Here is a 13,266-nt window from a genome sequence, read left to right as displayed (position 1 = left end):
AAGGGATACCCCTCTCCCTGGTTGTGTAGGCTTGGAGGAGGAAGGCACTGGTTTGGAATAAGGCAGCTTAAAAGTCAAAGTCAGTCTCTATCACTTTTACTAGCTGTGTGTTCTTGAACCAACTATTGAACCTTCTGGAATCCTGGTTTCCTCATCCATATAATGAGAATAATATTACAACCTCCACAGAGCTGGGGTAAGGATGAAATCCAATCATGTGAGACGTGATCACCATGAGACAGCAAGCACAGTTGCTAGCCCCTAAGAGTGGGTCAACAATGACACCTCTTTGGAAAGAATGCTGTGAGGAGCCCTTGGCAGGGGGAAAGTAGCTTGTCCAAGGACACTGGTGTGGCTTTAAAATTTCTCATCCTAGACCCAACTTTCTGGCCCAACTCACACCTGTGCTTCTGCAGATAATGCTGCTCTTTAAATGAATGAGTTATATAAATGCAGAACATTCGTGTCATTTTGTTACCATGATTAATTACCACACTTAAAAAATACCTACCAGAATCTGTTGGTGGTGTTTTTCAACTTCGTAGCCTCCAAAATGCAATATGCCAGGTTTTGCCTGTATAACCTTATTATTCACAACTTTCGCATAAACCTCTATAAAAACAATGTAGGTAAGTACACCATGAGATGAGACATAAGAGAAAATATTAGATAACGAAGATCCTATTAATGTGAGCTTTCTTTAATTTAGGGTATTTTTAGCATATGGAAGTTTCAGACAGAGGATACAAGATCAATGATCTATTCCAAATGAACTGTACTGCTTCTCCTTCTATATTTACACATCATTTGGGAGATAACCAGCATCACAACACAAATTCACATGTATTGTTTATTACCCACTAAAATAATCTGCTCTTTAAAAAAATAAAAAATCTGCTCTTCCCATTTTGTACAAGTCTTCGTAACAAAACATGAGCTTGCAATAGCACACACCCTAACTTTGCTGCTCTGTGTAACCCTGATGTGACTTATTATGTAACACATACACAGTTTAAAGACTCCAAGTGTTTAGTTTCATCACTCGATTATTTACCTGTTATCATTGGATTTCCTCCAAATAGAATTACAATGTGATAGAATAATCGTAAAGCTCTGAGTCATTATTGCTCTGGACAGTAAAGTCTCAAACTGTTATTAGTGTAACATGAATATCTTTTTTATTTTTCTCTTTGGTTCTGAGAATGAGGTTAAAACAGCCGATCTCACAGAAGTGTCCAGGTCTATAATACTTTCCCCAGCTCTTCATGAGGCAGGAGTTGAGACGTGTAGAGGAGGCACTGAGAACCCATGGCAACCCGCTAGACATTTGTTCATAATCCTTGTTCCAGCCCTATGCAGTGGGTACTATTTCCATTGTGCCGGTGAAGGAGCTGAGACTCAACAAAATTAAGCAACTTTCCCATGGCCAGGAGTTAAAAATCAAACCCAGGTCTGTCCGATTCCAACCACTGAACAGCCTCCCTCAATATGAAGGTGCTGTTCAGTTTCTTACACATAATGACCTTTCACCTTTGGCTATTGCCAAATGCACATGAGCCTGAGACACCCTCCCCCATTGCTTAGCCTGCTGTGATTCTTATAAACATTTGGAGTGCATATGAAATGATTGGTGGTCTTCTCCTCCCCAGGTGACCTGACACTGTCATCAGGTTTGGGCCAAACCAAAGGCCTGGGATGGGGTCAGGACGGTGTTTCTGGGGGATGGGTGATCACTGTGTGGGTTATTTGATCATTTTTTAAGTATTGAAATGAACCTTCTCTGGTAAACTTGTTAAATGCTGAACATTTTGCTTTCGTTACTAGGGCTGCAAAATAGACCCAGAACCGATATTTTTCTGTTGATGCCCAGAAAGAGTCAAGTCTACTAATTTGCACTCAGTAAGTTCTATGGTGATGAAAAAGCCACACCGAAATACCACATTTCAGCATCTGTGATGGGCCTTGAGAGATGAGTGAGGAGCGGCCTAGTATTATGGTAGAGAGCTGGAGATTGGGCAACCGTGACAGAACAACACCTCTCCACCCAGCTGTGCCGCCATGGATAATTCCTTTGACCTCCCTGGGCCTCAACTTCCCCACCAGTAAGATAAAAACTGAACATTGACATTGTGCGGATTAAGTGAGAATAATGTAGGCAAAATGATTAGCTTCTTACATACTAGCTACAAGATTTTACTAGGCTTTCCATGTGCATGGCAGGGAAAGGATGTGCATGGAAAAAGGCAAGCAGGTATAAAGTGCATGTGGTCTTGAAGAAGCAGGAGCTGGGAAAGAGCAGTGCACAGCGCGGGGATGGTGCTCGGTGGGCAGGCTTGCATCCACAGCAGAGGGGGCCAAATGCCTAGTGAAGGAAATTGCAACTCTCTTCCCAATGCAAGGGAACCACTGAACATATCTGAGCAAGATAGGGGCAGGGCCAGCCATGACTGCACAAAGGAAAATGACGGGGTGTGAAGGTGATACAGAGGAGAGCACTAGGATAACCCAGTGACCCTGCTGAGGATGAGGAACAAGGCAGTGGGGACAGACAGGTAAGCTATTAGAGGAAGCAATAGAACTTGGTGACTTGGTGACTGATTTACATCAAAAGAATCTATCATGAGTGGATGGACCTAAATAGAACCATAATAGTTTAATAATAAAGGCTATTGTGAGCCCATGAAACAATATAACCCATTAAACAATATAGAGAAATCAGCACCAAAAATACCATTGTGCTTTCTGGACTTTGGATCCCCCGGTAAGATGTAAATTGTAAAGCAAATCTCTTTTTTACTCACTTACTTGATTCTAGAAGGTGATTCGGTACTTCTCTTCTTTTCTTGGGCTCCTCCACTAGGCTCTTCAAAAGGAGGGGGGATACATTAGTAAATGGTTCTTCAGCATTGCCCAGTTCTCTGCTGGGGGTTTTCACCACTGCCATTTTATCATGAAAAATCGAGTCTTCTTTTTAGAGCCAAAGGTCATTTCCTGGGTGTGGGGGTGGGGGGGACCAAACAATAGCAGTATGAGAAACCACACACATAGTTTTTTTTTCTCAATCTTTGACAAATGTACCTCTGTGACTGTGTGTACCAGGCCCTCCCTGCCTTGTTGCCTCTCCTGGCCACTCCATTCCCACACAGAGATGTCCCATTAATCTCGTGTCACACATCACAACCCAATATCATGCCTTTGCTCAAAACCCTTCTGTTGTCCTTCATTCTCTCTCCTCAAAAGCTTTCCCCAAAATGTAGTCCTGAGATGCTTTTGAGCTATTAGGAGGAGTATATGAATGGAAAAATAAATCAAATTGGAAAAGTTTGAAGTAAATAGTTAAATAGGCCTCTTCTGAAATTTCTCCAAATCAGTCTCTTTAGTTACATGTGACCACGAAACCCTTTACCATTTGGCATCCTGGGGCCAACTTCCAGGGTCTGTCTCTGGGGTGATGAGAAGTTGGAGTGGCCGGTGGACCTCCTCCAGCACCACAGAAGGCATTCCTAGGAGCTCTGCCCTAGGATCTAGGGTCTTGGTTCACGGGGACCCTTTGTCAGACTTGCTTTTCCTTATCATGTTAAGTTCCACTCTCTTCATAAAGTCTATGTGGACCCCAACACCCTTCCACATTCTTCAGCAATTAACGCCTCTACTACTCATTGGGTCTTAATGATTTATTGCCTTGTACACTCTTTATAAAGCCTATATATCTTGCCACCTTCTACAGCTAAGTCTCTAAATTTGGGGTCCTTGTACCTGCTTGGGGGGCTGCTCTGCGATGTCTCTGAGAGTGAATATAAAATCATATGTGGATCTTTATGTGCTTCTTTCTCTCTCTCTCTCTCTCTTTTTTTTTTTTCCTGGAGAAGGCTCATAACTTTAGATTCCCTGCAGTCCACAGCACCAAGCAAAATACAGTAACCACACTGAAGACAATGTTTAATAATCATTGCCTGGAAGTTTCTCCTTTCCCCTTACCTCCTCCCACCTCCTCTCACTAGCATCTCTGAAGATTTCCCCCTCAGCACAGCCTCCCCTACACCCGTGTACTTCCCCTCCATCCCTTCAACAGCACCTGCCTCTAGTTCACTTTCAGGCTCCCTCTCCGTGGCTGCCTCAAGTTCCCTGCCTGTACTTCGCAGGAACAAGGGCTAAACCATTTTCAGGAGAGCTCCAATTCCAGTTCACTCACTCCGGGGTGAACCCCGTCTCTTTTCGCACGCCCCTGTCCTTGGTCCCCTTGCCGCACCCTCTCTACCCCGCAGGCCCTCTCACCCTAGCCAAACGCCTGCTCCCCTCAGAGCCCCTTTACTCCGTCTCCTGCTAGGGGTCGGGGTCGACCCCAGACCCACGCAGCACCCCCATCCTCACACTACCCTTTAGGCCGACCTCTCTCTCTCCTCTGACCCCAGCCCAGGCTGACTCGCAGCGGGACACCCGCCCCGGGTTCAGGCTGCCTGAGCAGCTCAGCGGCGGCCCAGGGAGCCAAGTCCGCGCCCCAGGTCCCAAGCGGCTCACACAGGAGGTGGTTCCGGGGCGGAATTCGGCGGGCGCCCATGCCGGCGTCGGCCTAGGCGTCGGCGTCCGCTCCGAGCGTCGCCATGACGACGCGGACAAGCTCCCGGGGCGGTGTCTGCGGCCGGACGCGACCAAACTCCCCAGGGATGTGGGGCGGAGGTTGCGGTGGGGGGAGGCCCTGCGGCGGCGGCTCGAGGTCCGGAGGCCGCAGGAGACTTCTGGGGACTCGGAGCAGTCTGTAGGGGCTCGAGAACAGAGAAAGAGCGATTTATGAGGTGCGAAGGCAATGGATTCCCGAGGGGAAGTGAGAAAGTCGGGAGACACCGTAAACTGGAACCCTGAGAGAGCGGACCGCGGGAGGGCGGCTGGCCCAAAGGGGCGGGGCCTCCCCAGCTCAGTGGGCGGGGCTTCCCGGCACACCTTCATTCATGGAATCGCTGAATACTTAGGTATAGTTTGTTCTACATTTTCCGTTATGTAAATTTCCAACACGTAAGAAGGTAGGCAGAATAGTACGATGAACCTTCAACACCTATCTGTAACGATGGTCAAGTCATGGTCAATCTTGTTTCGTCTGCACCTTTCCCCTACTACCTGTATCATTTTGAAGAAAATCCCAGGGATCATTTCATCCATAAGTATTTCAGAAATACCTCCAAAAGATAAGAACTCTTTAGAAACGTAACCACAATGCCAGTGCCTTTAAAAATTAATTTAATTGCCCCATGAGTGTCATAAATGTCACGTTTAGAGTTGCCACGATGAATCAGAATTCAAATAAAACACACACATTACAATAGACTGATAGGTCCTTTAGGTGTCTTTTAGTTGACAGATGCTCCCTCCGTATCTTTTTGTTATTGCAAATTATTCACTGAAGGAACTGTTTCTGATCTGATACTGATATTTAGGAGTTGTAAACCACAAACCTGGACTGGCTCCCCAGACTTCCTGCCGTGTCTGCTCCATCCTGCTCACCCGTGGACACTATTCCTTACACATATGTTTCAAGCTTCTCTCTTCCCAGGAGTTGTCCCTGTCTCATTTTTTTCATTGTATGCCTTGACACTTGCTTGATATTATTTATGGCTTCGTGTTGATAAGAAATTATAGTAGGAATCCAATAAGAGTATCTGCCTGTTCCACACCCACATCACTTGTGCTGTATGTGGTTCCCTCCTCCCCCCCCCCCGGGGAATATTCATTTTTCCCATCTTCCTATTCTCCAATGCGTCCCTGCCGCCAGTGTCACTGATTAAAAGTCTCCCCATCTTTCAAGGCTAGTCTGGAGGTATCTTCTACCCTCCCCGTAGTCCTCCCAGCCAGAAGGACCGTTTCCTTAATCTGGGTTCCATACGCTTTGTTTTAGCATCTTTTTCGGCACTTATCTTTTTATATGTTGCACCCATTACTGCTTGTGTGTCTTAAGCTGTGAAATATATATTTTTTAAGATTATTTATTTATTTATATGACAGAGAAAGACACAGTGAGAGAGGGAACACAAGTAGGGGGAGTGGGAAAGGGAGAAGCAGGCCTCCCTGCTCTGAGCAGAGAGCCCAAGGTGGGGCTCAAACCCAGGACCCTGGAGTCATGACCTGAGCAGCAGGCAGAAATCCAAGGACTGAGCCACCCAGGTGCCCCTAATCTGCAAAATTCTTATCAGGAGGGCACTGTGCCTTATCTTTGGATCTCCTGCAGATCTTTGTTTATAGTGATTATCCAGTAATTGTTGGCCAAGTGGGTGAAAAAAAAATCCATTTGTTTATACAGTGTGTTGTTTTAGTTCTTTCCCTTTTGTTGCCCCAACAAGGTTGTAGATTTCAGAATAAATACTTTGTTTCCCCACAGTCCCAGACCTTTCCACTCCAGCTTAAATCATCAAATGCTTGTTTCTGTACACCAGTTAATGGGTATTGGGTAACACATTTTAATTTTTCCTAAAGTTTTTTTTTTTATAAAAAGTGGTGAATTTTCTATTTCATAGGTAAAGATAGACATAAAAATAGATATGGAGATATGGATATAGATATAATATGTAGGTCTCTGTATAATTCACCATATTACATATTATAGCATAGTGGTTGTCTATTCCCACCTTCCAGCTTTGCTCAGTCTTCTCCCAGTTCCAGTTCCCCAGATCCCCACTCCTAGCAGTAGCTGCTGATTAGTCCACACCTGTCATAGAACTCCCCATCCACTTGCAACAACTGATTTACCATTCAGTATGTAACCAGTTCTGGCCTCAGAGACATTAGGGAAAGACTTCTGGGAGACCTCTGGAAAAGGCTTCCTCCTAAGAAAGAAACACACATGAATACAGTATCTTTCTCTTTCTGGACATTGTAGTCTCCTAAAGTGATTCCTTGGAAACTCAGCAGCCACCAGAGGCCAGGAGGGGCCTGAGCATGAAGGTGAAGCTGGTGAGCAGGAGGCAGGAAGATTCTGGACATGGATGACATCATCTCACCTCTGTTTGCCTGGTACCCACATCCCATTATCTCTTTTTTTCAACTGAAAACATTCTGACATATAATGATATATCTCTCTCCCTCTCTTTTTTAAGATTTTATTTATTTATTTGAGAGAGGGTGAGAGAGCAAGCAGGGGAGGGGAGGGGAGGGGCAGAAAGATGGGGAGGGAGGAGGCAGGAGGGAGAGCAGGGGGAGAAGCAGGCTCCCAGCTGAGCAGGGAGCCTAACACAGGGCTCAATCCCTGTGATCATGACCTGAGCTGAAGGCAGATGCTCAACCAACTGAGCCACCCAGGTGCCCCAACATACAATGATTTCTAAACACTCCTCCAAGTGTGAAATGTTGCACAGGAGCTTGTTAGAAATGCAGAATTTCAGTTCATCCCAGACCTACTGAATCAGAACCTGCATATTGATAAGATACCCCGGAGATTCACAGACACATTAAAGTTTGAGAATCACTGTACCAAATGCCCTACAATTACAGTTGTTTTCAATGATCAATTATTTAACCAATTTGCTTATGTATTTCTCATTTATTTTACTGAGAGTTTTTGGCGAGCAGAATACAAACGTATTGCAGCCTCTGCCAAACTAAATCCATGAAATGGGTGTGAAAACAGGCACAGAAACTCTAAACTATAAGCATCAGCTTCAGAAGCACTGGGGAACAGATAGTTTCCTTGCTTTAAACTCCTCGATGTCGGGGTGACTGGGTGGCTCAGTGGGATAAAGCCTCTGCCTTCAGCTCAGGTCATGATCCCAGGGTCCTGGGCTCTCTGCTCAGCAGGGAGCCTGCTTCCCTTCCTCCTCTCTCTCTTTCTCTCTCTCTCTCTGCCTACTTGTGATCTCTGTCTGTCAAATAAATAAATAAAACTTAAAAAAAAAGCAAAACTCCTTGATATCTTCACACTGTATGGAAAAGAAAATGTAAAATTCTTAACACAGAAAAGAAAAATGTTTGCAAGGCTCTCTAAGATGTTACTTATGACCTTCTCTCTCCACCTTCTCCTTGCTTCCTTGCTGCACACTACTCTCTCCCCAACCCCCACCCCACAACCCCCCCCCACTCCTGCCCTGGCCCTGTGTGCTCCACCCCTCCACCCCACCACATCCCCTTTGCCTGGTGTGGTGGGTTAAAGCAGGCTGAAAATTCTGACACTCCTCTCAAGGGGTCCCTGTGCCCTCCCCTTGAATGTGGGTGGGTCTGGGGCTGCTTTATCTGCCCAATCCAGTCCTGCCTGAATCTCTGATCCCAACGTTCATGAGAAATAATAAAATGGTTGTGATTTCAAGCCTACAAGCTTTGGGATAGATGTAGCTACAGTGATAAATAACAAGAAACTTGGCTAATTCCTATTCAGTGTAAGGATCTCTTCTTTGGAAGAGATCTTCTTTGGGGCTTTCCCTGGTTCCCCTTTCTAAATCAGGCCCTACCCCACCATCTTCTCTCCCCGCACTGGGTGCTCTCCCTTCAATGCGCTTCCTGCAGAACGTGGTTCTAGACCAGTGGGGCTGACCTTTACTGAACTATCAGTTCTTTCCTGAAATATCCGTTTAGTAGAGGCTGACTTGTTTATAGCTGTATGCTCATTACCTTGTATATTGCCTGGCACATGGTAGAACTTCCAAGACAGTTGTAAGATAAAGTCGTTAATGAGTTATGCCAAGTGAGATCTAAATTTATATATATGTATACATGCATGTGTGTGTGTATGTATAGAATTGGAATACGGACAATATATTCATATGGTTCAAAATCTGAAAAGTAAAAAAAAATCCCTCCTACCCCTGTCCTTAATCACCAGGTTTCCTTTCCCAGAGGCAACCTATGTTGCTAAATTCTTTTTTTTTTTTAAGGTTTGTTTATTTATTTTGAGAGAGAGAAAGTGTGTGCACACGTGGCAGCAAGGCTGAGGAGTGGAAGGAGAGAGAGAATCTTGATCTCATGACCCTAAGATCATGACCTGAGCCGAAGCCAAAAGTTGGACTCTTAACGAAGAGCCCCTTGGGCACCCACCAGATTCTTATTTGTCTTTTAGTAATAAATTACACATACACAAGCCATTATACGTATGCTTGTATTTATAAGAAGTTCACCCTCTGTTTAAAAGCCCAAATAGGGATGCCTGGGTGGTTCAGTCAGTTAAGTGTCTAACTCTTGATTTTGGTTCATGATTTGGTCATGATTGCAGGGTCATAAGATTGAACCCCATGTTGGACCCCATGCTCAACAGGAAGTCTGCCTGAGATTCTCTCTCTCTCCCTCTGCTGCTCTCCCACCTCCAGAATAAGTAAATAATTCTTAAAAAATAAGTAAATTAAAAATAGAAGCCCCAATCGCTCACTCTTCTCTTTCCTCTTTTCTTCTACTTAAAAATATATCTGGGTAATCATTCCATATTTGTGCATGAAGTATTATCCTCATACTTTTTTTTAAAAGACTTTATTTTATTTTTTTAAGTAATGTCTACACCCAAATGGGGCTTGAACTTAGCAACCTTGAGATCAAGAGTCACATGCTCTACTGATTGAGCCAGCCATGCACCCCCTTCCTCGTTGTCCTTTTCTAACTGCAGAAATTCTATAACTCTATAATCAGTTTGCTATTATTGAATATTGAGGTTGTTCCTGATCTTCTGCTATATAAACAATGTTGTAATGATTTATATAAGTGCACGTGCCATTTCTATAAACTTGTACATACCTTCATTCATAGGCATGTGAGTGTATCTATAGGAAAAGTTCCCAGAGTAGAAGTGTTAGGTCAGAGGGTCTGTGCATTTGTAATATTGATTAACTATTGAGGTTGCCCTCCATGGCCTTTGTCTTAATTTTACTCCTACTTATAATGTATCAGAGGACTGGTTTCCTTATGACCTCACTACCAGAATATATTATAAAACCTTCATGTTTTTGTCAGTCCAGTGGGTGAAGAGTAGTTTCTCAGTATGGTTTTGTTTTGTAGCTCTCTAATGATAAGTAAAACTGAGTATGCTTTCATATGTTTACAAGACATTTATGTTGCCTATTCTGCAAGTTCATGTCCTTTACTCATTTCCCATACGGTTCTTGATTTTTTCTTATTGAATCACTAGAGCACTTTCTATATTACAGTCTTTTGTTGCAAAAAGTTTCCTTAGTTTATCATTTGACTTTGCTCTTAATGGTTTTTGTCTTTTAGGATTTTAAAGAAATTTTATGCTGTATTCATTGTGTATTGCTCCATAAAAAAGTACCTAAAACTTAGTGACTTAGAACTATAATCCTTTATTCTTTCATGGTTTTTGTGGGAAGGGAATTCAGACAGGGCACAGCAGAGATGGCTTGTAGACCCAAAAGCTGGGATGTGGACTTGTCTGAAGGCATCATTTGGTGATTGGTGCTAAAGCTGTCCGCTGGGGACCTAGATGAGTCTCTAGGCCAAAATACCCACACGTGGCCTGGACTTTCTCCCAAAATGTTCAATAGATCCAAAGACAAATGTTCCAGGAGAGAGTCAGGCATAAGCTAGCTTTGTGACTTAGCCTTGAAAGTTGTGCAGGACCACTTCCAAACTCATTCTATTGGTTGAGCCATATCACAGATCCCCTCAGGTATCCCCACAGATCCCCTGGGTTGCTCAATTGGTTAAGCACTCAACTCTTGATCTCAGTTCAGGTCTTGATCTCAGGGTTGGAGTGGCCTGCCCTTGGCCCCTGCATAGACTTGTAGGGGCAGGCCACTCCAAGATGGGCCACTCTCGCATGAAGATTATTTTGATTTAAAAAGCAAACAATCAATACCCAGCCGATCTAGAAAAAGTTCTTTATCTTCCCCACCTACTCCCTGAAAAGAATGTAGATAGAGGAACTGGTCCAGGAAGGGAGCTATCACCATAGAAAACTACATTATACTATGAACTAGGTATGGCATGCAGGGAAGGACCCAGCAAGGCCTGTTTGATCAAAGTCCTTTAGGTCCCCTTGTTTTTGAGGGGCCCAGTAAACATTTGTTTACCAAGCATTTATTCTTTTTCATCTTCCTGTGAATTGCTTTTTTTCCCTTTGAAGTCCCTGACCCGTACCCCCCCTTCTTAGTTCAGAATGACATATATAACTTATTTCACCTGTCTTAGGAATTTCTTGTCTGTGTGGATTCCCCAAATACATAATATTAAATTTGACTCTCTCCTGTTCATCTGTCTCGTGTCCACTAGATTCTTAGTCCAGCTAGAAGGACCTCGACAGGCAGAGTAAATTCTTCCTCCCCAGCAGACTCCACCTCTCAATGGAGAAGTGTCAGTATCTTAAGGGAATACCACATTCTCTGTTCTCTGGCCCTGACTATGCATGGGAGGGTATAGAACTGCTGTAGCCATCTTGCTATCAGCCTGAGCTTATTCAACTCAAGGGAAGACCGCGCCAAGAGACCCACACGCAAACAGAACCTGAACCACGCATGAGTCCACCTTGAACTATGCTGTCTCTGGGCTCTCAGTTATGTGAGCCACTCTTCATCCCTATCACTACTTCAACAAATTTGAGCTGGTTTGTCCATTACCTGGAGCCAAATGCATCTGAAGTTGTATATGGAGGCCGTTTAATTGCACTGATCTTTTTTTTTTTCTTTTAAAATATTTTATTTATTTATTTGACAGACAGAAATCACAAGTAGGTAGAGAGGGAGGCGGGGGGGGGGGGAAGCAGGCTCCCCAATGAACAGAGAGCCTGATGCGGGGCTAGATCTCAGGACCCTGGGATCATGACCTGAGCTGAAGGCAGAGGCTTTAACCCACTGAGCCACCCAGGTGCCCCTGCACTGATCTTTTTTTTTCAACCTTGTGATAATGCTGAAAGATGGATGTTATTTGCCCCATTACACAGAAGAGGGTGTTAGCCCTGGAGGGCTTAGGTAACTGCCCAAGGTCGCATGGCAAATTGATGCCTAAGTCAGGATTTGAATCCAGGTTTGTTTGCTGCCAGCATTCTTTTCTGTTAGCCAAGCCAAACTGCCTAATCAGGCAGAAATGTGGGGGCCTCTGGGAGATCGGGGTACACCTGATCTTTCTTCGTTCCCTCCAGTGAAGATAAGGCCTTGGGAACACTGGGAACATTGTCTTTCAGATATGGTTTTATTTGCTCTCCTTTATTTGATCTGTCTTAATGATAATATTTCACATAAATATTTAAAAGGATGCTGACAAATGGAGGAGGAAAATGAGAAAAGTAAAGGAAAAACTGCTTTCCTGAGAGAGCCAGCCTACATTTCCAGAGTGTAAACAGTGAGGTGGACCATAAAAACCTCATTAAAATGTCAGTGTTATACCTTTGTACTTCAGCACTGAATAGGAAATCATGCTTGCCCCATTATTTATGGCTCATCAATAATACATTAGTTGGGTTCCAGAAAAGCTCACATTCAAGAGAGGACAGACCTCTTTGTTTGGTTTATTGAGCAGCTGAAGGGGCAGAACAAGTTCATTTCATTGGTGTGGTCATTTGGTGAAGGCCTTAAACCCAGAGACCCAGGGACAGACGATTCCTCACTCCCAATGCTGTCCTCCACCCCTATCCCCAAATCAGTTCTTCTGCTCAAAAGTCACTTTCCCTGGAGAAACCTTCCTTATGTGTATGCCAGGGGACATTTTTACAGGTGACAGAAATGGATTTAAGTGACAGAAATAGATTGCAAGTGACAGAATGAATTCAAAAGTAAAAAAGTTAAAATTGTGTCTCTCTACCTGCCTATCTTCTATTAATGGGAGGCTTCAGTCACAGCTGCATCTAGGTGCCAGAGATAGTGTTAGGATCTTGTCTTTCTTAGTCTCTTGTTCTCCACTCCATTTTGGTTTTATTCTCAACCAGGACTCTTCACGATGTGGGAGGGCTGCCATCTTGCTGCTAGCTTAGTATAATGCTCATGCATAGGTTTTAGTGGTGCCACTCTTATTGGCGTAGCATCAGTCATGTGCCCATCCCTGAACCAATTACTGTGCTAGCTGGTGGTGAGGCCTCTCCTCGCCTAGGTCTGGGTCATGTGCTCACCCTGGGGTTGCTGTTGGTAAAAGCCTCACCCAAGCCACAAGTTCTGAGAGTAGGGGAGGGTAAGGGAAGATCCTTGTACCAGAAGAAGGAGGAATGGAGGCTGGCCAGACACACCAACAGATGTCTATTAGATCGAACCTTATAAAATTATCGATATTGAAATATATTTTACCCATGAGAAGGGTGACCTCATACATTAACCCTCAAGGTTGGGTCTGGTCCCTCAATACAGGCTCCCATAGAATGTATCA

The 13,266-nt window shown here is 44.2% G+C and overlaps 1 protein-coding gene across 1 annotated transcript in view; it reads right to left on the bottom strand.

The window, feature by feature from the left end:
- Positions 1–4,606, bottom strand: part of CFAP221 (cilia and flagella associated protein 221) — an 84,983-nt gene extending 80,377 nt beyond the window's left edge. Inside the window, exons 1-3 of the mRNA XM_044242623.1 lie at positions 4,519–4,606; positions 2,806–2,991; positions 512–612 (exon numbers count right to left, since the gene is read on the bottom strand). Of these exons, the coding sequence (XP_044098558.1) occupies positions 512–612; positions 2,806–2,944 (240 nt within the window). The 5' untranslated portion in view covers positions 2,945–2,991; positions 4,519–4,606. The remainder of the gene's footprint in view (positions 1–511; positions 613–2,805; positions 2,992–4,518) is intronic.
- Between the last annotated feature and the right edge of the window lie 8,660 nt (positions 4,607–13,266).

Source organism: Neovison vison, chromosome 3, assembly GCF_020171115.1.
Source record: "Neovison vison isolate M4711 chromosome 3, ASM_NN_V1, whole genome shotgun sequence".
Taxonomy (NCBI): Eukaryota; Metazoa; Chordata; class Mammalia; order Carnivora; family Mustelidae; genus Neogale; species Neogale vison.
Note: the sequence above shows the minus strand (reverse complement) of the source record. Positions and strands in the feature narration are given on the sequence as shown.